General features: G+C 31.6%; 2 protein-coding genes across 2 annotated transcripts in view; one reads left to right on the top strand and one right to left on the bottom strand.

The window, feature by feature from the left end:
• Positions 1–948: 948 nt before the first annotated feature.
• On the bottom strand, positions 949–2874 carry LOC132740357 (uncharacterized). Its single transcript, XM_060728242.1, has 2 exons — positions 2202–2874; positions 949–1921 (listed from the first exon to the last, which is right to left on the bottom strand). Exons 1-2 carry the CDS (start codon positions 2684–2686, stop codon positions 949–951), a joined length of 1458 nt encoding a protein of 485 aa, XP_060584225.1. The 5' UTR covers positions 2687–2874.
• A 12540-nt stretch (positions 2875–15414) lies between these two features.
• The window catches only part of LOC132740348 (ankyrin repeat domain-containing protein 27-like), a 29278-nt gene continuing 17648 nt past the window's right edge, over positions 15415–27044 (top strand). The window contains 13 exon segments of the mRNA XM_060728233.1: positions 15415–15531; positions 16239–16358; positions 16990–17046; positions 17735–17806; positions 19291–19381; positions 20066–20202; positions 20583–20642; positions 21546–21602; positions 22341–22617; positions 23920–23992; positions 24461–24526; positions 25384–25441; positions 26452–26523. Coding sequence (XP_060584216.1) covers positions 15427–15531; positions 16239–16358; positions 16990–17046; positions 17735–17806; positions 19291–19381; positions 20066–20202; positions 20583–20642; positions 21546–21602; positions 22341–22617; positions 23920–23992; positions 24461–24526; positions 25384–25441; positions 26452–26523 — 1245 coding nt within the window. The 5' untranslated portion in view covers positions 15415–15426.

Below are 27044 nucleotides of genomic sequence, written 5' to 3'. Positions count from 1 at the left end.
TTTTTTTATGGATCTTTTAAAAGTTAAAACATTTCAGCTACTTAATTAATTAATTGTACCAGTATGTACACGTATTTACAATATTTCTAGTCAACCAAGAAACCAATCAGCGATTGCTTTCAAGATTTAATGTACCTGTTGAATTTTCTGGTTGGGTGAGTAAGATAGGATTTGAATAATTCAACAGCCAAGTTTATGTTTTTGATTTCATGTATGTTTCCGGAACGGAAGAGAAACAAGGTTTCATACACTTTTCACTGAAACATTCTGAATATCCAATTACAAGATATTATGCACAAGATTCGCATATTTCGTTCTTTGCTGAATTAATTAATCAAATACCGAGACGTCCAGATTAAATCATCCTAGTTTCAATACAGTACAGGTGAACATTTGACTTTGGCTTAACAATTGACTTAACTGACTTGAAGTGAAAATTTGCCTTTGAGTTAACATAACACTTCGTGTTAACATTTGATTTCGAGTTAACATTTAACTTTGAGTGAACATTTGACTCCGAGTGAACATTTGGTCTATGAGCAAATATTTGACTTTAAACATTTCACATCAAGTGAAGTCTTGACTTGGAGTTGAACAATTGATTTCGAGTGAACATTTGTCTTCAAGTGAACTTTTTTTACTTCGAGTGAACATTTGTTTTTCGAACGAACATCTGCTTCGACCATTTTACTTTTGCGTGAACACTTGACTTGAAGTGAAGGAACACATGGCATTGAATATTATCAAAGTAAGCATTTGAATACAACAAATTCTGAAACGTTGCAGAGATGTAACATCAACATGATATAAAACCATGAATGTTAAGATTAAGTTTATAACTGGAATACGACTTGACCGAAATTCGATTTTATTCAAATGACATGTATATAATTGTATAATGCTCATTAACAATTCTTAATCAATAACTGGAAAAAACTTTCAACACTGTCATATTCGGACTGCTTCACCAAAATTGTTTTTAAAACTGGCATATCCAGTTTTACATTTCCTAGCTTTTTCCCAGCGCTTCTGGACTCTGTGATTAGTTTTTTCTCCATATTTAATTAACACGGTCTTGTCAACTATTCTTCTCGATGTATCTTTATAATTTTGCCAGTTTCTGTAATGGTGAAGTAGACCTAATTCTACAGGTACTGTGTATGAACGACTTCCCGATACCTCGTGAATCATCAAACTTTTGTCTTCTTTGATCGTCCTTGTAAAATACTTTGACCTTGACCTAGCAGGAAATATGACATCTTCATGTTCAAAATATTGTAACGATATGATATTAAACTTTTGAGCAATGATTTTATTTCGAAACTGATTTATATAACTGGTCCATTCTTTTCTGAAAAATGTATTGCGGAAAATATAAGTATCATATTCCGACGGGAGCTGTGTAAAGAGTTCAGACCATGTAGAAGCATTATCAGAGTGTGGTATTATAAACTCATCTACATCAACATTGATTACGAACTCTGAATGCGCTCTGTTTCGATACAGACAGTCCTGGAGCATTGGAATCATTCCGATAGAATGGATATCTACAGTATCTGATGTTTTCGGCCATGTGTAACTCTTAATCGGTAAATCCCATTGTACAACTTCTACGATGTCTTCTTCAACATAATTGTTGAGCACTTGATCAGTGTTCATTGCGATAGAGTAATTGTACACAATGATCTTTTCTGCTCCAAGCATCTTGTTAAATTCTATCCACTCAACGAGTTCGTAAGCTCTACCATACCGGAAATGCAACGGTTTCAAACAGACCGTGAACTTCCGTTGATATTTTTGTGGTGCTCTTCCATTCTTCACCTTAAGTAGATGAAGAGGCACCTGACATTGACTTGTTACCAATGAAATATAATGAGTATTGGAAGGTACACCAGGGCAAATAAATACAGAACCTGAGTATCTGAAATAAATATTAAAAACAGTACATGATAAAAGAAATGTTAAAGTATTGTCTCTGTAGTTATAATTTTAATAAAATTGAGCGAGCGAGTGAGTGAGTAAATGAGTGAGTAAATGTAACAATGAATGAATGAATAAATGAATGAATGAATGAATGAATGAATGAACGAACGAACGAACGAACGAACGAACGAATGAATGAATGAATGGATTGATGAATGAATGAATGAATGAATGAATGAATGAATGAATGAATGAATGAATGAAGGAATAAAGCTTACTTTTTCCCATGGCTCTCAGGAAGGACGTGTATATTTGCAGGTTTTTCATGCATTATAATTGTATCATTCGCCGGCATTAAATGCCAGTATTGGCAAAATATTTTCGCTATACTACGAGTGCTTGCACCGACCACTTTAATTTTACCACTTTGTTCAACAATATATGCAGAAAACACAAACGCATTCTCCTTTTCGTCTACTCTTCTCCACGATTCTTCTTTCAGTAACTCGGCCGGGTACATGATATTAATGCAATCACCATTTGTCACGTGTATTTCTTTCATTAATTGTAATGTGTTTGTTTGATTTACTTTTTTCGTCATTTTCGATGACTGTGACTGTGGGAGAAATATATCCAGACTCTTTGAATTTAAATGCATGCGTTTGGCAAGCGAATTCTCAGAACTTAATAACATATGATAGCATATCAACATAGTCTGTACTCCTAGAATTACTATCACTGTTTGACGGTATTTGATCCTCATCTTGTTTCAAAATTTAATCGATTCTATCTTCTTTTTCTATTTGATATCTTTTTCATTAAATGTCTGTTAAGTTTGCTTAAAACTTGCTGGCAAAATAGGGATTAGTTTATACAAAATCATCATAATAAATTTGTCTACGTAGATATTCTCTTAAATATTCTAGTCCTAATCATGGTTGTGTGAACACCATTTACTCCAAGACAACCTATGTGAATGGCAATAAACTTAAATCCAGCAAAATTGATTTCATCATTTGTTTTATAACAGGTTATTTCTGAATTTAAACAATAATGTTCATGCAAAATATGTTTCACACCCTCGTTGGAACATCTAGCTTGTAAGCTGAAATATGTACACACAACAAAAGTTGAATGATTAGGTAAACAATGGAAGATAAGTATTGATAATTTTTCATTAAACTACGTAATACTGTAGACATTAAAATTAATTTTGGCAATATCATGTAGACACGGAACAGTTATCTAACATCAATTTTACATGACTTTAAAAACAATTAAATTGTCGGCCATGAGAATTAAATGTTTACCTTTGAATCAGAATGTTTTAGTATTTCGAAGCAAATCTTCGGCGAATTATATAAGTTGTATGTAAAAAAAAATCTATCCAAACATTTATTAGAAATTAATAAAAAAAAATGACAATAAAAGGATATTTTAATATTGAGTTCATATATAAACGATAGATGAATAAACGCAATTAATTTCAATAAAATTGAATTCGAATGTGCTTATTAATTTATTGCAAAATAATGAAACAGGTTTTGTATAAAATAATGACATATCGCACGGAACAAATGTTTGAATATACAAAAATGCATTTACAATTCCATCTAAAGTAATACAATACATAATGACATCTTACAATGCTTACCTTATCAGGTTTATCACTTTACAATGGCATAAAAATCTATAACGTTTGCATCTTTGAATGATGTTTATAAATCGATCGATTAATCGATGCAATTGCAAATTAAAACAGATCCTTTCCAGAAAACTATCGACGTATAGAACGAATCATAACTGGAGAGAACCGCTGCCTCGCCTAATCAATAGAAGGCACATTATTTCTCTTGTTGACAAGCATTGTTGGACCGTATATGTCACGGATCGAATATATTACATCAGTGAGAAAAATCATCCGAATAAAATGCAAGTATAATAATAATAATAATATCTTTTATTCCTCCAATATTGAAGAGCAAGATGATAATTTATGATAATGGTTTCCATGCTTCAGCTCCTAGTAGTGATGTTGGGCGTCTAGAAATAGAAATGACCAATGGTGGTTTTGATGAGCTCTGTAAAATAAGACTGATTGTGACGACGACGACAATGATGATGATGATGATGATGATATAGATGATGATAAGCAAATATACGATGCTTTCGTTGGTGATGATAATAATTATCATTATTGTTATTATTAATTATTATTATTATTATTATTATTATTATTATAAGCTGTAACGGGTGTCTTAAGTCGCCGGCTTCAAATCATTTGCCCCACATCGCTTTGAAAGATTTTGTATTCTTTTATACGAAGAAGCTACCCAGCTAGCTTAATTAAGGAATGTCGGTGGTTTCTTCGCCGTCTTTGCAGTGTTGGTGAGACATAACATCCAACAAACAAACAAATGACAAAACCAACATAATGGGTTTGCGACCAGCATGGATCCAGACCAGCCTGCGCATCCGCGCAGTCTGATCAGGATCCATGCTGTTCGCTTACAAACCCTAAAACAAGTAGAGAAACTGACAGCGAACAGCATGGATCCTGATCAGACTGCGCGGATGCACAGGCTGGTCTGGATCCATGCTGGTCGCAAACGCACTAACGCACTATTGGTTTTGTCATGACGCGGCTCAAATGAAAGTGATAACGATTATGTTTGTAATCTTTTTTTTATGATTTGTTGTTGTTTATGTTGTTGATTTCGATAATGATGACATAGATGATGATAGTGACAAAGGTCATGGTCGTCCGGGGGGACTTTGTTTTTGTCTAAATTTAGGTGTAGGGTCATTTTCTACGTAGGCTTGCCAAAAATGCCTATGCTTTTAACGGTCAGTTTGGCGTTTTAGCATTTACGAAGAAACAATAAATATATCCAGAAGATACTTATAAATTCTGCAGGTACGAAACAAAGTTTTATTGCTTTTTTATTGTCGTTTAGTTATTTATTCCTTAATTAAATTTGACAATAAAAATGGCATAACAAAAAGTATTTATGTACTTAAAACCTTATTATATTTGTCATATATTGTTTGTCATATGAAATCCAAACATTGATATCACTACAAAATACCTAAAATTCACGATTTTCACAACTTTCATTTAAATGTTTCATAATTAATGTTTTAAGATCGCAGTGTATTTTAAAGGTACTCCACTGAGGTACGGCCGAATGTCACAAAAAAAAGTAAAATTTCACGAACCGATAATTTTTTGTTACCTGCGTGTTAGGGACATTCAAACAGAATCAGTGATACATTGATATGTGTTCTTTGGATTGGCAAATCGTTTGAAAAACATATTTTCTCCAATTTTGTGGGAAAAGCGTTTAAACACCTTTCAGTTTTGCAAATCTGAATAAAAACAACGGTCACGTTGATGATTCTCGGGATGACTAAAAAGCGAAACGGAGAATTTTTTTGTGTATCGGCAGCAACGAAAGTGCGAAAGTGGAATATACCAACAATCCATAAATTTAAAAGCAAATTATGGGTTTGTTTGTTAAATTTTTTGTTGTTCACATATGTTCTTGTGAGAAAAATCTTTCAAAAGCAATTTCAATATATTTAAAGCATTACATTGTTGTAATCAAGTTTTTTTTCTCCATTACAATGATGAATTTAGCTAAACGTACGGAGTTGGAAACTGACATTCACAAATTTTACAAATATTCTATGTTAATTTGAGAGCTTTCGTGTAATTATTAAATATTATGTATTAACTTTGTAATGGCTAAAATATCATGATATCTAGGCTAAGAAAATTTACTTTGTCAATCAGTGTGATGGGTCCTATTTCAAAGGTCACTTTGGTTTATCTGACACCCGTTCAGGAAAAAAAACTTCGTAATACCTTTTATACAACGAACAAGAACTTGAGTATTGTAAGCATAAAAATTACACACACATACACAGAATGTTATTCCAGAGATTTCTCTTTAACCCTGATCAAAGCACTGACAGCATTGGCTAAATAGAGAATGGATCCGGCCTCATTATAGGACATTTAGGCTTCAACTTTATTAGTTAATATTTCTTATGTATGTCTAGTGCATATAATTAATATCTATAAGAAAAAAATCGATCCCCTTTGCTAGATAGATCTGAAATCTTTATCATTTTACATACATACTTGCATATTTATCCGCATTGGATGTAAACTTTGTTGATGAGAAGATTACTACGTTTTGATCTAGACATTCAAAACTATAGGTAATTGATACCTGTTTCATGCACAGGGTAAACATTATCAAGAAGGTCGGAAGAGAGTTACAATCTGGCTCTATTAATATTATTATTATCATTATTGATTTAGCAGATATCCTGATAAATTTCTTTCTTACTGGAAGGCCTCCGTACTAGTGATGGGTCAATTGAGCTATGATTTAATGTTACCAATATATTGAAGCTTCCCGGTGGAAAAGAAATTGAGAGCGTTATAAGAGTAAAAAAGGAAAACTGGAATAAAGACAAACAAGGCAACGGCAACGTTCACAGGACGCAGCCCCCGACACAGTCAAGTTTCCACAGCTGGGTTATTGCCTTGACTAGTGAAATAAACTTAAAACTGATTATATAGTTGTTGTTCTTTAAACCCTAACTTTCTTTCAAATTAAACGAAACAAACAAAATCATGATACTTGCAAGACAAATGTGAAGGGCAGGTAAGTAAAAGTAACTTTAAGAATTTAGTAAGATATTATTAACCTCACCTCATACAACAACCATAGCTTAAACTGTTTTATAATACTTCCAACTCCTAGACGGTATACAAACTTGGGAAAGGGCAATGCATATCTTAACCATTGTTTTTACTCCTTATAGCCTGTTTATCATGGCATACTCATTGTTAATAGTTTTGTAAATATTTTCATAAAAAAGGTCAGGTTCATTTACCGACTATTTTGAAAACACGAGTGACTGGTTTCAAAAACTGCAATGGCTAAATATTGATCGGGTGCATTTCATTGCATAAATAAGTTAGGAAGAGAACCCTGCTTTTCTTGCTTTATAGCACTAAAACCTTTTTTTTCTCTACTTTTGTCTCTTCTTTCTTCCTGTTTTTCATTTTTTTGTTTAGTATTTTTATTTACCACTTGAAAGCCTGAAATTAAATTTTTCATTGATAATTTAGCTGTGGTCCTGTGTTGCTTGGTCGTGTGGGTGTTGAATTCATTGAATGTTACCATTCCTTTTTGTATTTCTGATCGAAGATCAGGAAATACAAAGCTATCATTCAATCTCTGACACGGCGGTTTCACGACAAACCTAGCAACAAGCTGTTCTTAAAATAGCTGAAAACTAGCGATTTAAAAGAAAGAAATATTTTCATTTTGTTATTAGTATCCAACAAATTACAATGCATTCAAAGTTTAAAAGTAGCTTTGGATTATAGAATTGTCAATGAATGAACATTCACAAATTACGCGGATGAATATCATTTTAATCAATGAAAATGCTATTTTAAGCGATGTCGAGAGCGTATTTCACAAATAAATCTGACTGTCGAGTAGTGGAATTTATACATGTCGGACTGTTTTGGCGAGAAGATTTTTGTTAAATTATTTACATCAATGTTAAACCAACAGGTTTATCTTGAACAAAAAACCTCGAAATTTATAAGGATTACAAACCCGAAATTCAATGGAAAATCTAAATTTAGTATTACTTGATTTTATTCAGGCATTGTTCATATATCTTCTCCGTGGTGCAAGGGTAACGTTTAGTGTGTCTGGTGTTCAAATCCAATTCAAGGCAGTTATTTTTTTATAAAGTTTCTTTGTTAAGGAAATAGCCACGATATGCAAGGATAAAGTGTGGCTGTCATAAAAATGAACATAAATGATTTTTTGATGCAACTCTAGTCATGCAAACTTCCATATGTATCAAACTCTGGTACCAAGCAAGAAGAATTATAGTACATAAAAATAAACTTATACAGGAAAATAATACAGTTATACAGTGCGATTTAGATTGCAAAGATCAGAAAATACCACAGAGCTTGCAGCCTTTTGATTTATCTTGGTTTTCGTAGGTATGTTCTGGAGATTAAGTGGGTGGTTCTCGTTATACTTTAAGATTTATAAGATTGTGTATTAAAACCTTTGTAAATTGTTTCGAAAATACTGGACATCGTTTTGAAAATTTATAGAGCTACTTAAGTATTTTAAACACATGAACGAAAAATTTCACAGTAACAGGAATAAAAATTAATTCCTAAGTATATCGGTTATAGTGATTATACCGTAATCAAACGTTAAAGGTCACCTAAGAAATGTTCTTTGGAATTAAATACTAAGTGTAAGCATTAGAACATAAACCACCAGATTGCTTGCAAAATCTTTATCGGCAGGATAAATTGGTTCACAAAACATGATTTTTCACAGTCATGATCAAATGAACAGACTGTCATTTTCTTCCTGTTACCGAAAGATACGAACAGACTGTCATTTTCTTCCTGTTACCGAAAAACACACACCAGGAAGATTTCAAGTAGAAGACACGTCACTAACAGAATGTTCTTAATATTTGAATAGAAAAGAATTTGCTAAAGCCATTTTATGAAAGAGAAATCGGGGATGCTACTTATTAAATTATTTGCCCATAAAAGAGGGTTTATTTTACTCGTTTAGATTATTTTCAAAAACAAAAGTCTCAAAAAGCAAAGGTTAGCTGATATTAAGATGTAAACCGCGACATATAAAATTAATTTACCTGTGAAACTGGAGTGAAAATGTGTTAGTTTATCCGTTTTTTTTCTTCAGTGCCTTCAGCACTTTGATCTTATCTGTAGTACAAGTAAACTATATCGTTTTCACCGAAAAATCATTAAATTCTAAACAAGTTTCTAATAGAATCATAAACATTTATTGTATCATAGTTTGAAGACTTTTCTGTTGAAAACGTGTAGAGTTTAATCAAATTCATATACATGCACAGTGCGTAACTGGAGTGCAGGTAATAGTTCCCAACACTCCAGAGCATGCCCATTGATGTACTCGCTCTTTTTTTCTTTTTTTTTTTTTTTGGGGGGGGGGGGTGCTTTTTGTGGAATAACGATAGAAATTCCACATTCAGAAGCTGGTTCATAGGTTTTTTTCTGGGGTTTTATATTGTTACAACAGGGAACGTGCATTTAATTTTGCCTATGGTATGGGTATGATATAATTGTGTGTGGAACGTGCATGTACGATTCTATCAAGATAACCTACGAAACGTCACTCATTACATACACAGATGCCCGTTTGTGCCAGAAACAATTTTGCAAAGGGGGCACCTGAGTTCTTACTCCACCAGTAAAACTGAAGAGTCGCCAAAATGACCTACACAGTTTTGTGTGACGTAACCCCCACTCCATCCCAAAAACAAACAATCAAATCAAATGAGACATGTTATTAACAGTATTTGATTTAAATACGTTATAGATAGCGTTAAATACATTTATTAGTGTGATTACACAGTGCTCGTTATAGTATAAATATCACCGGTGCATTATGTTTGCCTTAAAATATTGAAATTGAAACTGAAATGTCATTGAAAATAATTGTACATGTATATAATATCTTTCCGTTTTGTCTAGAAAATGTCCGCTTCGCTGGCGTTTGATTTTTCAAGACAACGAAATTGCTACCTTGATTATCTTTTATACAGTTTTTCTTCTTATACTCAAGTTATATAAACACAATAGAGTGTTGAGAAAAAATCAATAGACTTTTTTACCCCCCGTTTACTCTGTTGTTCCAAAAATGTCCGTTGCGTATTTTAGTCATACCCGATGAATCGGGGTAACTTCTGTACATGTCTGGGGAAAACCAACTTTCATTTTTGCATCAAAAGCTAATGTGAAAAGCATTTTCTAGCATAATTGTTGTTAGAGGGTTGGTTAAAGTGTAAGTTATTGTTATTTTAGTTATAATATTGTGATTTGTGAGGAAATTTGTTTACATTTTTTTTGGACACCAAATTACCTGTCAGACCTCAGTGTAGCCCCTTTAATAAGTAAACAGTATAAACGTTTGATAGATGTGCAGCTCTTTGATATTCAACAAGGACCTCCCTTTAATATATTTGTTATTTTCGTTTCTTTTTTTATAACAGCTTTGCAATATTTATTACCTTTTTTTCGGTCATCTGTAATATGGCTATTAAAACGTTCTAGACGGTGCTGATTTTATTAGGTAGTAAACTTTCTACTTCGCGGTACATTCCAACATTGAACAGAGATGTTACCTAGACATGTGATATAAAGCGTTTATACAACAAAAAGTAGCTCGTAAAATATGTACTTCACCAAATATACTTTAATCACTTGGCAAATGCACAAAGTCGAAATAAACTTAAAAGTAAGTTATAGTGTTTGCTGCGACTTTCTATTTTACACCTTGAATGGATACTATTTAAATTTACTGTTAATTTAACCACGTATTGATCTATGGATGTGTCTGTATATTGGATCATGCAAGGTCTAAAATGCAGACAGATCAACGCGGGTTGCAGAGATGTGCGGTCTAATAAACAGTAAAAATTGCTTATTCCAGGTGTTAAAGAGAGTATGTTTTCAGGACCATGCACCATAAAAATACTCAATCTGATTAAATAGTTGTCCAATAAATAGACTTCTATACAGATCAATCCGTGGTCCAGTAAACAGATTTATCATTGAGTGATCAGATAAACGATTTACAGATCAATGGTGCTACAATTCCCAATTGCCCTTCGCCAATCATTGCCTCTCACAATCAAATCCAATTCAACTCAATTTGGTACCAATTAAGGACTTATATGTATTTCATTGGCTGATAAATGTTTAAAGAATATGAAATCCGTGCAATTTGGGTTAAAATAAAAATTTCAAGTAAATTACAATGCCGAATACTAATTAGATCTTTAAAATGTAGCATCGTCTTAAGGTCATCTACAAAAATATAAATAACAGAGAGGAACAGAATCCCTATTGAACGTACAAAACAGACACACAGATGATGGAAACATAAGCAAACTGGTAAAACAGACAAATGCATCCACATATACAAGTAGATTCACATTTAATAACGAAAAACCAACAAAAACGGCTAATGCAATTTCGAAGACCAAAATAAAACACATTCATATTCAAGATCAATTATGCATACCATGTGTATTGAATTAAGCAGTTTTTATTTGTTTGGGTCGTCAGACCAAACAAATAATGGTACCCTGTTGTGCTTATTTGCAAAAAAACGAAAGTAATCCAAACTCCTCGAAGCGTTTACTTCCCTTTATATGTACACCAACAAACTCCTCACAGCGGTTACGTCACGCTTTGCTACTTTAACTGTACAGATCAGGGGAAGTAACCGCTGCGAGGAGTTTGGTACACCAAAGCCTAAAAATTAAGGGGATATCACTGCAATGACAGGCGCATTAATTTTCAAGCCTTCCCGGGGAAGAAAAAAAAGTTCCCGATTGGTCGAAGATTTTTACTATTGTGTTATTCTTTATAGATAAAAGCTCCATGATAACAACGGGTTTACAGTGGACAAAATATTTCGAAATTAATAATGGTTACAAATCCTAATTTAGAATAATGTGGTCTTATAGCCAATTTTCTACAGTTATAACACTGGAAACAGCATTGGTGGCACTATACAAAAACAAATTGGTTTATAATCTCACAACCTTCACCTTTCTGTAGGCCTATATATAGAAATTAAAGTTAAAAAGATTTTTTGTCACAAAATAGAGAAAAAAATGAATCCATATTTAAAGAACTTTATTAAACGCCCAAAACGACAAATTTTAAAAATTGCAGGCTCAGTTTGATTGAGCCTGTTTATTGACGGTACTCGAAAGAACAAGTGATGAAAATGGTAAAATTTTGGATGTATATGGTCAATTGCATCGTCTCGGTCCTTTCCGTCAAACTTTGGATAATTTTGTCGTATTTTAGCCTGTGATGTAAATAAATTTAGTTTCCTTTGACCTTATACTATATATGTCACGACACATTTTTCTCACACGAACCGTTTAGAATACGAAACAAAAATGATTTTTGTTTTTATCTAGCTAACTGTCATTTTCAAAGGTGACATCCAGTTTTGGGTTGCAAGAAGTGAATACTTTATGTTTATTGTTTGCATATTTATATATCATGTCATCCTGGTGATCAAGGGGATTGTCATCCTCAAAATGTTCCCTCCCTAATGATCATATGAGCTGATGAGGGTTTACAGTGAATAAATTTATGAATTTCCTACTGTCCTTTTTTGACACAGGTTATCAACGTGGGACAAAGCCCTTCCCTCAGGGTACCATCCCCCCAGGACCCACTATTTTACCCAAATATACTACAATCCATTCAAAATACATGGTACATAGTTATGTGCAGATACATTTTAGTATATAACAGAATAAGGTCCAATGGCTTACTTATACCACGGATTTATATTACAGGGATCGGACACTCCCAGTTAACCCTATATAAATCCTTAAATATCTTGTCGTGCACCCGATAAAGGTACATCGATCGATAATTTATCGGCGCTAAGCGAAAATGCCCGTTCGCAACGGATACCTACTTTACAAAATACCATATAGCTTTTCCATTTATTATCCGATTTTTGAAATTTAAAGTTTATTTTCAAGGAAAATGCTTGTTTAATTCAAATATCTAATTTCTTTTTTAAAGATACAGACTATCTGTCCACAACGACGATTAAGAAATTAACTTGACGAAATCCGCGGTAAATTTACATTTTTTATATAAAAAGCAGATATTTGAAATTTATTATTACGGTAACATAATAAATTCAATTTCAAAATTAATAAAAAAAGAAGCCGATGGAAGTTATTCACAGTTGATCAAAGATGCAATATTTAAGATTTATTTGATTATGTAGTCAAATTAATTGACGTACAATTGTTTTACAGGTAATGTATTGCGGGCTTTACAATTCGCTCAACACGTGAAGTAAATTTATTCATTTTTTTAAATACAAGATATTGCTGATATTGTCAATACATGTATTGCCATTTTCATAGGATATTTAAATTTTCTTCATCATTTAAATATCATTATTATTTTTTTGTAAATCTGTTTTCAAATGTCGGTGCAGTGAAGTAGACAATCATCGTAACAGTAAAGTACTCTAGTGTGGCTGTCTCGATTCCGGCCTTTTTAATGTCACTCGTATATTTTAATTATTTCACTCGTATATTTTAATTATTCTTTTTATTTGAATGCCTGTAGAAAGATATTTCTGATATTTTTTAGTGTAACGCTAAAAAATAATAAAAATCTTTACAGTTTGAGTCAGTATTATGCGAAATAAAAGTAACTGTTGATTATTTTTTACACATCGCTTAAATTTCTTTGAAGTTTAATTACTTTTGATGGGGGTTTATTACCAAGTAACAAGTGATAATTGAAAAACTTTATTTTCAAACTTTCATTATCAGGTTACATGTGATAATTTCAACACTCAATCTTCAAAAACAAATAGAATTTGAATGTACAAAACTGCAGGTGAAAAACATGTTATTTTGCTGTATGTGCGCGGTCTTTAACTACAGTCCATGGCATGTGTGGTAAGAAAATGATTCTGAAGCGGATATATATAAATTCAATGGAAATCTATTTTCTTTATTAACATTCATAAATGAAATTGAAAATAAACAACTTAATTTGTATAGTCCTTTCTTTGAAAAATAATGAAAATAATCATATGAAGAATAAATCATTTGACGTGAATTGTGAAGGATAACTATGAAAAAAATCTGTTTAACAAAAAAAATAATATTATAAAACAGCTGTTCTGTATGCCAATAAAAGTTTCTTCCTTGCCAATGTAATGAATTCATCTATATATGAACGAATGTCTAGAATGATCTGAAAATATATTTAATACACTAATTAGTAGAATATATACTATATTTATACTGATATACAGGTATATCAAATAAAAAATGTACAAATCATTTGGAAATAATTCACAGAAATAAAGACACATTTCAAACATGAATTTCTTTAAAAGTATTTTAGCAATCAAGAAACATTTTTTTGCAATGCCACCATTAAACCATGTAAAAAATAATTATCTTAATCTGAATCGCGGTGACGTAAAAGGGCGTCAAAGTGTAGAGAGTATGCCTAAACAATAGGCAAATATTTTTTAAATTAGGTACTTTTTAACTAAGCGTCGCAGCGTTCTATCGGCGTATTTTCATATATTAATACTTTAGCTGCACAAAATAATACTGTATCAATACATTCATATGTGTATAATTTTTCACAAAGCTGCAATAACACCACATACTCTTGTGAAAATCTGTCATATTTCGCACTCTGAGCGTTTCTCCGTCTCATTCTGTCCACCTTTGTCCGATTCCGCGCATGCACGCGACGGGACATTAAGCTAAACGAAAGTGTCCTATCCTTGTAATATAAATCCGTGCTTATACTCAAAATAATTGCGTCAATACATGTACCTGTCTTCATACATAGGCCTACATCAGCATATAAAAACATTGTTATAAAAATTGTCCAAATATGTTTGCCAGAAAAAGAATTTTAAATTAAAAAAATAAATATGGGTATAAGTGCACTTGATTTGAGCAACGAATAGGTCTTGAACCTGTTTTTGTTTGAACCATTGCGTTACTTAAAAAATTCACTTCAAATGTTATGTATTTAAAAAAAAATAGGAAAAGGGAAATAATACTTAGACAACCAAAGCCAATGAGAATATTTTTTACTTAATTAATTGTATAATATAAAATGCTTAAAAAATAAAGCAAGTTTGAAAGAAATTTCTCAGGTCTTGTTAAAAAAATATTACATATTAGATTAGATTTATGTTGTAGGCCTGATTGGGCATTATCACCAGTCTGGTTAATATCACAGAATTTAATTGAAATTGCAACTTATATCAATTATTAGGAATAGTAGAATCAAAATGAATTATATAAAGTAAAAGTTTTAAAGAGAAATGGCCATAGTATAATTGATCAGTTAATATAATTCACATATTGGAGTGATAATGGTACTGAAAAATTACTTTTTTGTGATCCCTGAATTTCTTGAAAACAGTGAAATAACCACAATGTCTTTTTTTGTGTCATTTTTCCTTTCTTATTTCTGATGCATTTAGTTTTTTAAGATCCTGTAACTCAATTTTTTTATGGTTTTATAAATTATATCATAAATATAATGCTCAAATTAAGATTTATCAATATTGTAAGTAAAGGGAGGTAATCAGAAATTTATTTTCTCTATAGTCTAAGTCAAATTTTTCAATAAGAAATGAATGCATATATTTTAATGATTACTTATAATGTGCACAAATATTTGCAGTATACATATTTTACATATTCTTCGATGTTTGAAAATTGTTTTAGAAGCGTAATGATATACATATATAAAATTTCACTTAAATGTGGTAACAACCTTAATTACAACATACTGGATCTTTAAGAAATAAAAGGTGTATTTTCAGACCTGTCAGTGGTTGCATGATGTCACAATATGATGAAGATATATATGAGAGTCCATTCTTTGTTGCCCTAGAAAAACAACACAAGTCTTTGTTTGATAAGGCAACAGCCAATAGATGGGTGGTAAGAAAATTTTATAAATAACTGGTCAAACTTACTTTATAAACACTTCAATGATACTGATAAATACTTGATTTTAGTGAAGCTTTTAGTATTTTTGTTTGCTTTTAATTATCATGATGTTAGCTAAATCAGGGGCTTTTTTAGCAGTAGGGGGCCTACCTTTAAATTTTGTGGAAAGTAACTAACATTGTACTTTTGCAAAACAGGAAGAAAAAAATTGATGTTTTGATTTTTAGAGAAAAACTGCATGAGTATAAAGAAATTGCATGAGTGGTAGCAGCCCTTAAATGAACTCTTCTATAGAAGTGAAACAAAGTCCTGTTAATTAGGATGTTTGACTTTAGTTGCTGTCCGTCCATCTTCAATTTGAGAAATTTCATTGTTAAATAAATTAAGCTAAGTAATAAATATTAACATAGAAAAATGCAGGCATTTTTCTCTCATTATTTGATAAAGAGGCAATTATTATGCCAATAGCCTCTTAATTTTGGGAAAAGATAATAATTATTGCTAAAATTTATAATTTGGGAAACTAAACACTTGGTGTAAGTTAGGATTATTGGGAAATCTGCATGAATTTAAAGAAAATAACAATTGAGAAGAGGCCTTTTATATCCTAATATAAAATATCCCTGAAATGATTAAACAAATGTAATTTTTCACTGATTATTTAGAAATTGAATTAATCAAATCAATTTTCTTTCAAGATTTGTGTTCCAAAGTTTTCTGCAGTGAAGAAAGATGAATTAGGAACAAAAGATTTTGAGGATCATATATTGATACCAGCAGTTGATAATGACAGTGCCTTTACTACAGTCTCTAAACATGTAAGTTAATTAACAATTTGTGGTCTGAGTTTCTGTGTTAACCCACATGAAGGTTATTAGATCTGTTCAGCAATTCATAAATGCAGTTCATGTGATCTTCCATATCTTCCTCAAAAGTGCATTAGTAAAATAATAGGATAAGATAAATAGAAATTTTGCTGAACACGATTTCATTGGTCAATATTTTATGCACCTGTTGCTGCATATTGAGGCAATTTGATTCATTTTAATCCAACAGTTGATTACATGTTATCATATGTTACATGTTAATCAACCGTGGGTATCCGATGATAAATGTACATTACAAAAATAATGGAAAGGAAGATGAAAAATTGAATGTTTTTTTTAAACTTTAACTATTTGACAGTCAAAAAGTGATTGATCTTGTCATGCTATATTCATTAACTGGGTTTCTTTTTGAAACAAAACTTGATTGCAATCATTTAAAAAACTTAAAATCTACAATCTGATTACCAGGTACATAGGCTTTTATGCTGTCAAGTGTAAATTTTCACATTTAATTTACAAAAGTAACCAAGTGTTTTATATTTGCATTGCTTCAATGGACATTGCAATAGTCAAAAATGTAGCAAGTACCATATATGTGAACATTGTATTGTTGTATTTCTAGAAAGTTGAAATTCAGTCAGGTCAGATCAATCTTGCCTCAGGATTAAAAGCAGGAAAAGTGAGTATAAAGTTCAAAATGGTCATAGTAGTTGTATTGAGTAAAGTTGTTTGACTACAAGTTTAGTAGATGTGAATTTGATCCTTGCTTACCACTATCAGCCTTTTTGATCAGCCATTTTGATTATGTTCCTGTTTATTTGTCATGTACTTGAATGAATGACAAAAACTGTTTAGCACCAAATGACTAAGATAATTCTGAAATAGTCACCTTTATAAATTTCAGAAGTTTACTCTTTTTATGGACAGTTTATGTACCCTGAAGAAGGCTGTTCAGCCAAAATATTGGTGTATTAAAGGGAATTTTAAGAAAATTGCTGTTGAATAATTCTTTTTAACTACCAGTATTTTATTTTATAATTAAGGGAAACTTAATGTTGGTAAATTTAGTCTTAGATTTTCAATTAATCAAGCAGTTGTATTACTTTAATCACAGTCTGAATCCCAAATTCATTTCAATAACAGATATGTATTGTGATGCTGTACGACTCAGAAAGGTCTACGAAATATTATTTTCGTTTGTCGCAATATCTTTTGGCTCTTTTGTACTTTACATAATTCACCTACCATAAATTTGTGCAAAGGCTTAAGATATGCAGCCATAATAAATTCAAAGCAATTGTATTTTAACTTAAGTGGCAAACTTCTTAAATGTTTATTATAAGTAAATGTTTGTTTTTACTTTGTAGGTAGATATTTTATTTGAAGAGACATTCTACAAACACAAAGATGAAAGTTTACAGGGTGGTCTGTGTATCAGGGTTCTTTAACAGGGAAATTTCGCAAAGGTACATCAGTCTTAAATTATTTAAATAATACCATTACAAATTATTGTTACATTATTATAACATTTTGTAAAACTGTAAATACACAGCCATAGGTTTTTAAACTGTCTCACACTGTGTGAAGAAATGTGACAGGAAAAAAAATACACAAGATCAGTACATATAAATTTTATGTTTACAGGAAAACATGATCAGTAGATTATTTCAATTCACATTACAGGGAAAATCACCACATCAAGTTTCATTTTATTTTATGGAATAGTTTCCCAGTTCACTTTAATAAATAATACAATTTATCTTAGAGAATTGATTGAAATTGATGGAAGCTGCCTTAGGTAGTATTCTCATAAAGAATACAGGGACATTGTATCTTGCTTTAAAAAAGCTTTTAATGTTTTAATTCCCATTTTTATTGATTTCACACCATTATAGAAGACATGTAAGCAGTGATTTTGCTTTGCATAAAATAGATAAAGAATATATAGGCCTTTTACAATTGCAGAGTGTTAAAAATTCTATGTAAAATTTGAAAATTTTTTCCAAAAAAATATTTCATTTGATCAGCTGTGTCCAAACTTTTTCATAGATGCTTGGAGTGAAAATATCCTTAACATGTGTGCATTGTTAATCGGAAAAAAAAAGAATTTTTTTTAGATTACTGTACTAAATTTTCCCAATTTATAATGCATCTGTTCGTGCCTGTATGTCTTGTTGTATGTTACATGAATATGTTTTTTTATGTCCAAGTTTTAAGGTATTAGGGGCTCATTTCCTCTTAAAGGCCTCGCTTTCTCTTAAATCAAACAACTTGACTTTTAATTTTACTTTGACACACAGAAATATTTTATGTTGTTTTCACTGATGCAAAAAGGTTTATAGTCAATTGATATGATAAATTACAGTGCAACCTATAAGGAAGAAGTGCTGATTTGTTGTACACAATGAAATGAGCCGCGTCATGACAAAACAAACATAACGGGTTTTGCGACCAGCATGGATCCAGACCAGCCTGCGCAGTCTGATCAGGATCCATGCTGTTCGCTTACAAACCCTATTACAAGTAAAGAAAACTGATAGCAAAACAGCATGGATCCTGATCAGACTGTGCTGTTGCACAGGCTGGTCTGAATCCATGCTGGTCGCAAACCCTTATGTTGGTTTTGTCATGACGCGGCTCAAATTTGATTGCTGCATCCTAACTCTATCTATTTTTTCTATCATCTAGTCTGTCTAATATGATAAGGTTACCATGAAGAAATAATTTTTGATAAGGTTACTTGTCACTTGAATTTGAAGATGGTCTTTACCTGCTTTGAATTTGATATTGATCATTGTTTGTTATACAGATTTTAAGATCTAATATTTAAGCAGTTATACTGAATTAGCCTGCTTTGTTGTGATGTTGTATCAATGCCTATTTTATGCCATTATTTTGAAAAGTTTATTTTTTATTGAAATAGATGATTCATCAGATTCAGGGGATAGATTCAGACTGGAGCAAAATTCCTGTCACCTATGATGAATGTATACATATACTTTGGGACATTCAAGGTAAAATTTGACCAAATTTTCTTAAATTTATTGTTTTTCACATTTGCTTTGAAACTCTAAATTTATCTTGTGAATCTTTGTTCTACCTATTCTGACATTTTTCTCCACAAGTAACAAACATGTTCATTAAAGGAATTTATTATTTAATGATAAACAAGTAGCTTTAAGCAAATTGTTTTCTACCAGACATTGTTATAAAGTTTGTAGACTGGCTATTAATTTATGAATTTAAAGTTTATTTTAGTTTGATTGCAGAACAAGTTCTTGCAAGTTATATTTATCACATTCAAGTCTTTCTGGAACTAACCATGAGGAATCATGATCTTGACCTGAGTAGGGCTCGAACCCACCATCCCTTGGTTGAGAGGCAGACACCTTATCTATAAGGCCACCTCTTCTCTTATATTTATTAATCTTGGGCATATATACATGAACATAATGCTGCTTTTACTGAGATATTTGTACAGACTGGCAACAGTGTTGTTTTTATTGTTAAGACAGGTTCTGAAAACAAATAAAGATAGGCTGTTGTTGAGACGTTTTTCATGATTAAAAAATTTACTGTTTGGACAGTATTGGACCTGTTACCAAAAGAGTGAACAAAAGCTGAACATATATTAACATACATTTGAATTGATAGTAATATATAAAGTATTGAAGATGAATTATAATGCTGTGTTGTAGGTAGTAGTAAAACAAAAGAAAATTTTGACAAGATGTTGAAGATATTTTGCGGGGAGTATCAGAGATTTGAGGGGACAGCTGACAGCATTCCTAATCTTTGCAGTATGTTTATAGTATCACTGTATCATTATACATTTGTAATGTTTTATAACATTAATTTAAAAGACATGATTTGGGTTGATTTCAGTAAAATGTCAGGTGAACTTATCCATTCTTTATACATGTACATCTGAATTCTGGATGATTGTGATATTATTGTATATAAATACATTGTGTCTACCATCTTTTGATGATAAATTGACTCAAAATAATTTTTTCTGTTTGTTGTAAATTAGACAAAGTTGCGAATGTTATTTTATATTTGGTTCTAGATAATTTGTATTGGAAAATACTGATTTAGTGGAAGTAAACGATGCTGATGCTAGAAATAGTTATAAAACATTGAGTAAAAAATTGAATAACTATAGAGGATGATTGATTTTATTTAGAAAAACAATCTTTTGTTATCATATTCTAGGATCTGGTAGCATCCCACGTAACCAAGGCCTATGCAGATTGTACTAAAGATCCACAGATAGTAAGTAACAAGTGCAGTTGTTCATAGAAAGTATAAAATAAATCATGAAAGTATGAAGTAAAGATTCTTCTAAAAGATCAATAATCAGCAAGCATTTAGTGCAGAATGTTCTAAAAGATCACTTAAATAGAAAATTTTTATGCAGATTGTTCTTCCAACATAAAGGGAAAACAATCACTTCTAAAAAAAATTTATTCTGTTTATTTCGAATTACATTGAACATTGGCAGCTATTTACATGTATGTCTGTGAATAGCCCATGCGTTTATATTTGTCAAAGGTTTCCAATAGGTTTTCTAACTTTTTAAATAATTAAATAAAAAAAATCAATGATTTTTCAGATATTAAAAGTTAAAGGTAAAGTAATACTGGAAAAATAATTGCGATTGATTTTCTACAATGAAAACTTGAGAAGTATGTAAATAGATTCTTATTTAAACAATATATTTGCTTTAAGGCATAGCTGACAGGTTAATGTGATTGGCATTGAACCATTTTCCTGTTAGGGCAGCTTTTGGGTTTAATAATTCCAAAAGAGATATTGAATGTTTTGTCTGTACAGTATTGATAAAGTCCGCCATTTCATACAATCTTAGCTAAATAGACAGCTTGGGTCTACATAGCTTGTATTCAGAGTTCTTGGCATGTTTGGTATTTTCCATCCACAATTATGAATTTGTTTTTTAGTTTATTTGGAAAAAATTTGAAAAAAAAACAAACAAAAAAAAACAAGTTTCTACTGGTGCCTAGAACGTTAAGTGAGTGAATACTTTTCAGTCTGTAACTGGAATAAGATTTTCAAATTGAAATTCAGAATATTCAAAGACATACATGTAAATGTATTGTATACAAGTGAAAATATCCAGCGTTATAATAATTTAATTTTGAATAAAATTTATTGCAGAAAAAACTTGTTAAACAAGAAGACATGTTCATGGCCAGTTTAAAGGTAGCTGTTGAGGTAAGGACATGAAACGTTGTATATAATTCTTTACAGTTAACATTATAGCATTAAAATAATTTACCAAACAAGAATAGAAAATGATAATACATACACTGATTTAATTGCTTTAAGTCTTTATTACAAGAATTAAACTTTCTTATTGAGTCAAGAATTAGTATGACAGCAATCAAATTTATGCCAAAATTTTAAGTCAGAATCCATTCAGAATTAATTATTTACTTTTGTAAGATATAAAAGACTCCTGCTTAACTTTTGTCAAGCTCTGAAATGACTCAAGCAAACTGTTCATCTGATAGATCTTGTTAATTTCTAATGTTATCCCTCTTATTAATTGATTCATAGAATAGGGAGAGCTGTTGTATTCACCAATGTGTTGGCATCACATTTTGTATAAGATTTTGCATGCAAGTTGGTATATCCATAACTTCACACACTTATTTGAGAGCATATGTCCAAGGCCCATAATTCTAAAATTGATTTTGACAGAATTATGGCCCTTGCTGAAATAAGATAAGTCTACCTTATCCAGGCTCTTGTTTTACTATCACACACTGAGAATAGTCAACAAGCTATCTTATAGACAGCCCTTGTTTGTAGTTTAATATTCTTCATCTATATTTGCTGTGTTGTTGTTTTTTAAATGTCTTTCATGTAAATGTGTTGTATTCAATGGGTATTATCTGGTATTAGTACTTTATTCTTAACAATTTCACCTGTATTTTACTTATATTTCAGACATATATGATGAATGCTGTACATAAACACTTGTTTACTACAATCACAGCTTGTGTCAAATCTTCGGATGCCCTCATTAACAAGATGACGAGAAACTTGCTAGATATTCGACTTCACAATCTGGACATTAGATCAGAGTTTGAGGAAAACTTACCATATGCTAAGAAGGAAGTTTCCAGATTAAACCAGTTTAGCACTCCACTTGGAAGGGTTCTGTGTTTGAAGAGAGTTGTAACGGCTTTGACAAAACCGCTGTTTAAATCACAGGAAAATGAAGGTATTTTACTTATCTATTAGCTTGAGAAAAATATTTTAATTTTCCTTTCAAAGAAAGTAAAAAAAAATGATAAAAGGATGTATGTGTGTTTTGCATGAATTATATTATTTTGTTTACTCTAAAGTAAGATTATTGCAAGATTTTCACTTGCTAGTAGTGCAAGTAAAAATGGGGATGTTATCTGTTTGATTAGAGATGTTTAGTATATTTATGAAAAAACAAAACAAATTTTCTTTATTTTTTTAGTGCCTAAAAATTGAAAAAATACGCCAAAGTATTTTTTTACTGTTGCACATAAAATGTCTGACACTCAACAACTTTGAGCATATATTTAATTTAATTTTAATCATGCAATGTTATTTGAAATGAAAAAATATAATTGGATAAAACCTAGTATTTAATTGGTAAGCTTAAAAGCCAAATTTTCTAAAGATAAAAAGAAAAAGTTTCTAAATATAGGATTGAGATGTATACAGCTTCCTCAGAAGTCAAAATTTTCTACTATTATTTTATGATGACATAATGTTTACCTTTATTAGTAGAAATTATTGTCTCTATTTGACCTAAAAAATATTATAAAGGAAATTAACTTTTAAAATTTACAGCAGTTCTTGATAATTCCACAGTCATATCCAATGATAATTACTGTATTGAGAAGTTACTACATCAGACTCATTGTTTTGAATGGCTAGCATTTTGCTGCCTAAATATTGTTATAACATGCCATGTCTTACACCAGTTGAGGTAGTCATCATTTTTATTTTATTTTTTATTGGGTTTTACGTGGCACCAACACAGTTTAGGTGATATGGCGACTTTCCAGCTTTACTAGTGAGGACGACCTCAGGTGCCTCATTGTGTGTTCTTTCAGGCACAAACGGGCAACTGAGTAGAACCACAGACATTTCATAAGCTAGCTGGGTAGCTTTCTCATTTGAAAGAATCCAAAGACGCTTGAGTGGCTTAAACCTACAGCTGTGGGGCGTCCGTGGCCGAGTGGTTAAGGTCGTTGACTTCAAACCACTTGCCCCTCACCGCTGTGGGTTCGAATCCAGACAGGGACTTTGGATTCTTTCATGTGAGGAAGCTATCCAGCTAGCTTACGGAACGTCAGTGGTTCTACTCAGGTGCCCGTTCGTGCCTGAAATAATGCACGGAAGGGCACCTGAGGTCTTCCTCCACCAGTAAAGCTGGAACGTCGCGATATGACCTATACTGTGTTGATGTGACGTAAAACACAAAACAAACCTACAGCTGAACAGAAGTGGTTTGAAGTCAACGACCTTAATTCTTACATTTTAGGTTTAATGATGTCCTCTGATGAGCTGTTGCCTTTATTGATATACCTCATTATCAAATCTCAGATGGCTAACTGGTAAGTTATACTTTATATAAATACCTAATATGTATTTAAGAAATAGTATCGGTTTAAGCTGTGTTTATCGGCTATTTAACACCTGTTTGGAGTTTTGATGTGTAGGAATTGACCACTCAAGCCTTTGGCCTTTGTGGTTAATTTTACCACATCCAAATGACAAAACGTTTTCATTTCTTCCAAGTGATCACCCATTTTCCAGATTTTTTGACTGGATAGTTTTTGTATCCTTAAACTACACTGTTCTAGTTCTGACAGGTACTTAAGTAATCAAGATAATAAAGTTTATTTTTCTGCTGTTGAACAGTTGTAAAGGACATGAAATGAACTTGTATACCAGGCAAGCTTAAGCCTTGTAAGAATCATCAGAATTTATTTTTGAAATCTATGTGTATGTCTTTTTTATACAAAGGCCATTTGCTTACAAATAACATTAACATTTTAACAGTGTTTTCCGTGTATTTTCAGGACAGCTAATCTAATGTACATGAAGTATTTCCAGGTTGCCAAAATGACAGAAAGTAATGAGTTCAGGTAGCTTTTAAACCTCATACTTACATTTATCTTTAACCAAAACTTTTGTGAAGTTTTTGCGTGCAAGTTGGTATCTCTAAAAGTACTAAAGGGAACTGGTTTAAACTTCACACACTTACTTGAGAGGGTAATTGGAGGTCACTATTCAAGGACACTAACTGTAACTTGGGTTTTGACAGAAATATGGCCCTTTTATGATTTTAGAAAACTCTACATAATCCAAGCTCTTGTTTTACTATCAAGCAATATATTAAAGCATGCTGTCCTACTAACAGCTCTTGATAACTTCTATTGCATTTCTACTGAATTGTAACAAGTGTTTTAATATTAGAAAATAAATGTTAACTGTTTATTATTGCAGCAAGATATATATATGAGCCGCGTCACGATAAAACCAACATAATGGGTTTGCGACCAGCATGGATCCAGACCAGCCTGCGCGGATGCATTCGCACAGTGATCAGGATCCATACTGTCCGCTTACCAACTCTATTACAAGTAGAGAAACTGATAGCGAACAGCATGGGTCCTGATCAGACTGCGCGGAAGCGCAGGCTGGTCTGGATCCATGCTGGTTGCAAACCCATTATGTTGGTTTTGTCGTGACGCGGCTCAATTATGTCTTTATATATATATTACACTCTTGGTGTGCAAATGAATCTACCCATATGACCAATGCAGACCAAGATCAGCTGGCATATCCATTATGTTTGATTATGGTCCTCACTGTTAGCTATTAAGTTTGAACATATTTTTTAAATTTATCAAAATGATGATTAGTTATTGAAAGTGACAACAATTTAAGATGTTTAGAGTGGAAAGGTTATAACTATTTATCATCCAATATTTTGTTACAGTTTTTACTTGGCAACAATAGAAGCTGCCCTGGATTACATCAGTTCAGGCAATTTGAAGGTAAACAACTTTTACTTTTCTTTTGCTTCTTTTGCTCTGTTAGCAAGTGCTATATTCATATTGAATTAGTATTTTGTATGGAAGTCACAATACTACTTTCTTTACATTTTCCTACCTTTACGACTCATTACTGCACATTCAGTGTTACTTTTGTTGGTTGTTAAACAAGTAACATGCTCTAAATCTATTATTAAAACACTATAAACGCGTGTTAGACATTTCTAAGAATTAAAAAAATTACGATTTTTCTAAGACATAATGTGCCATTAATGTTTGCTCATTGTGTATACATGTGTAAAGAAATCAAAAGGGGGCTTCCCTGGCTGAGTGGTTATGGTTTATAAGTGTGAATCACTTGCACATCACAGATGTAGGTTTGAATCCCACCAGAGATGTAGAAAATCTTTCATGTGAAGATGGTATCAGGAAAACTTAATTTAAATAACGCTTGGTGAGGCAACAAAGGTCATTTATCATTTAAGCTAAAAATTTACTATATATCATTTACATGTATAATTTTGACATGACTTAAAAAACAACAACAACAACAATAATGAAGCATATAGGTGCAAGACACTTTCTGTCAATAATCCTATCTGTTTTTTTTCTGTTAGTAAATTTTATTTATTACCAGAATTATGCATTTTAGTAGCATTTTAAGTTCATCTCTAAATAAGCAACACATTTGACATTGAAATTAACTATGTCAAGACTGTTTTTATGAAAACACTTGACAGTATTTTAAGGGATAGTTGTTGCTGTTGTGTGTATATTGTGTATGCCATTATTGTCATGTTTTTTTAAAGGTCTAAGACATTTGTTTATACCAAATATGATAATATACAAATGAATGTTGTATTATGTAAATTTTAAAAGAAAGAGAGTTCAAAGGGTTGGAGTTGATAAGTAATATAAAGTAGATGTTTGCAGCACTAGTGAGTTTTGATTTTGCAATTAATATGCCCAACAACACTGTAATTAAACTCATTATTGGTTATATTGATTTTCAGCAAGGTAAAGAAACAGGCTTTAGCAGACAGACATCTGGAAGTACAACAACCAGCAAAGATAAATTCTTTCAAGTAAGTCATCCTTTCATCTGAATGTCTAAAGTATGCATTGAATATGATATTTTCTGTTAGTTCAGTTAGTCCATTAATTTTCATTTCATCAAAGCCGTTTTTTTGTATCATCATTTAGTGGGAATATTGCTATAACAGCATTTCAATTGATTTGGGTTGAATTCCACACTTTCCTCCAATATATGATAAATTTGAATACTGTTTTCTAGTGAAACATATTCATACACATCTTTAATAGGTGGGCAAAGAGTTTAGATAAAGATTTTGAGTTTAGCTCATGAAAATTTAATTATTTTGACCCTGGTTCCCTCTTGCAGCTTAAATGCTATATACAGGTACACATTGGAGTCTTTTTTTCTTCTCCAGAAAACTTTATATAGAACCACAATTTTTCATTAACAGTTTTGTTTCAATTAAAAACAATTCTAACACTCCTTGTGATTTTGCACTATAGACAAAGAAGAAAAAAAAAGGTGTTAAACTGCCATTAAACATTGGTTAGGGACTTCTTGTATATGCGG

Source organism: Ruditapes philippinarum, unplaced genomic scaffold (assembly GCF_026571515.1).
Source record: "Ruditapes philippinarum isolate M1 unplaced genomic scaffold, ASM2657151v2 ctg6065_1_1_1_1, whole genome shotgun sequence".
Classification (NCBI taxonomy): Eukaryota; Metazoa; Mollusca; class Bivalvia; order Venerida; family Veneridae; genus Ruditapes; species Ruditapes philippinarum.
The sequence above is the reverse complement of the archived record's forward strand: the minus strand, read 5'-3'. Positions and strand labels throughout refer to the sequence as shown.

Bases quoted from the DNA above. Each gene is read 5' to 3' on its own strand.
- LOC132740357 (XM_060728242.1), bottom strand. From the start codon at position 2,686: ATGAGGATCAAATACCGTCAAACAGTGATAGTAATTCTAGGAGTACAG. The intron at 1,922-2,201 runs GTAAGCTTTATT...TATTTATTTCAG, and splicing joins CCTGAGAGCCATGGGAAAAA to ATACTCAGGTTCTGTATTTA.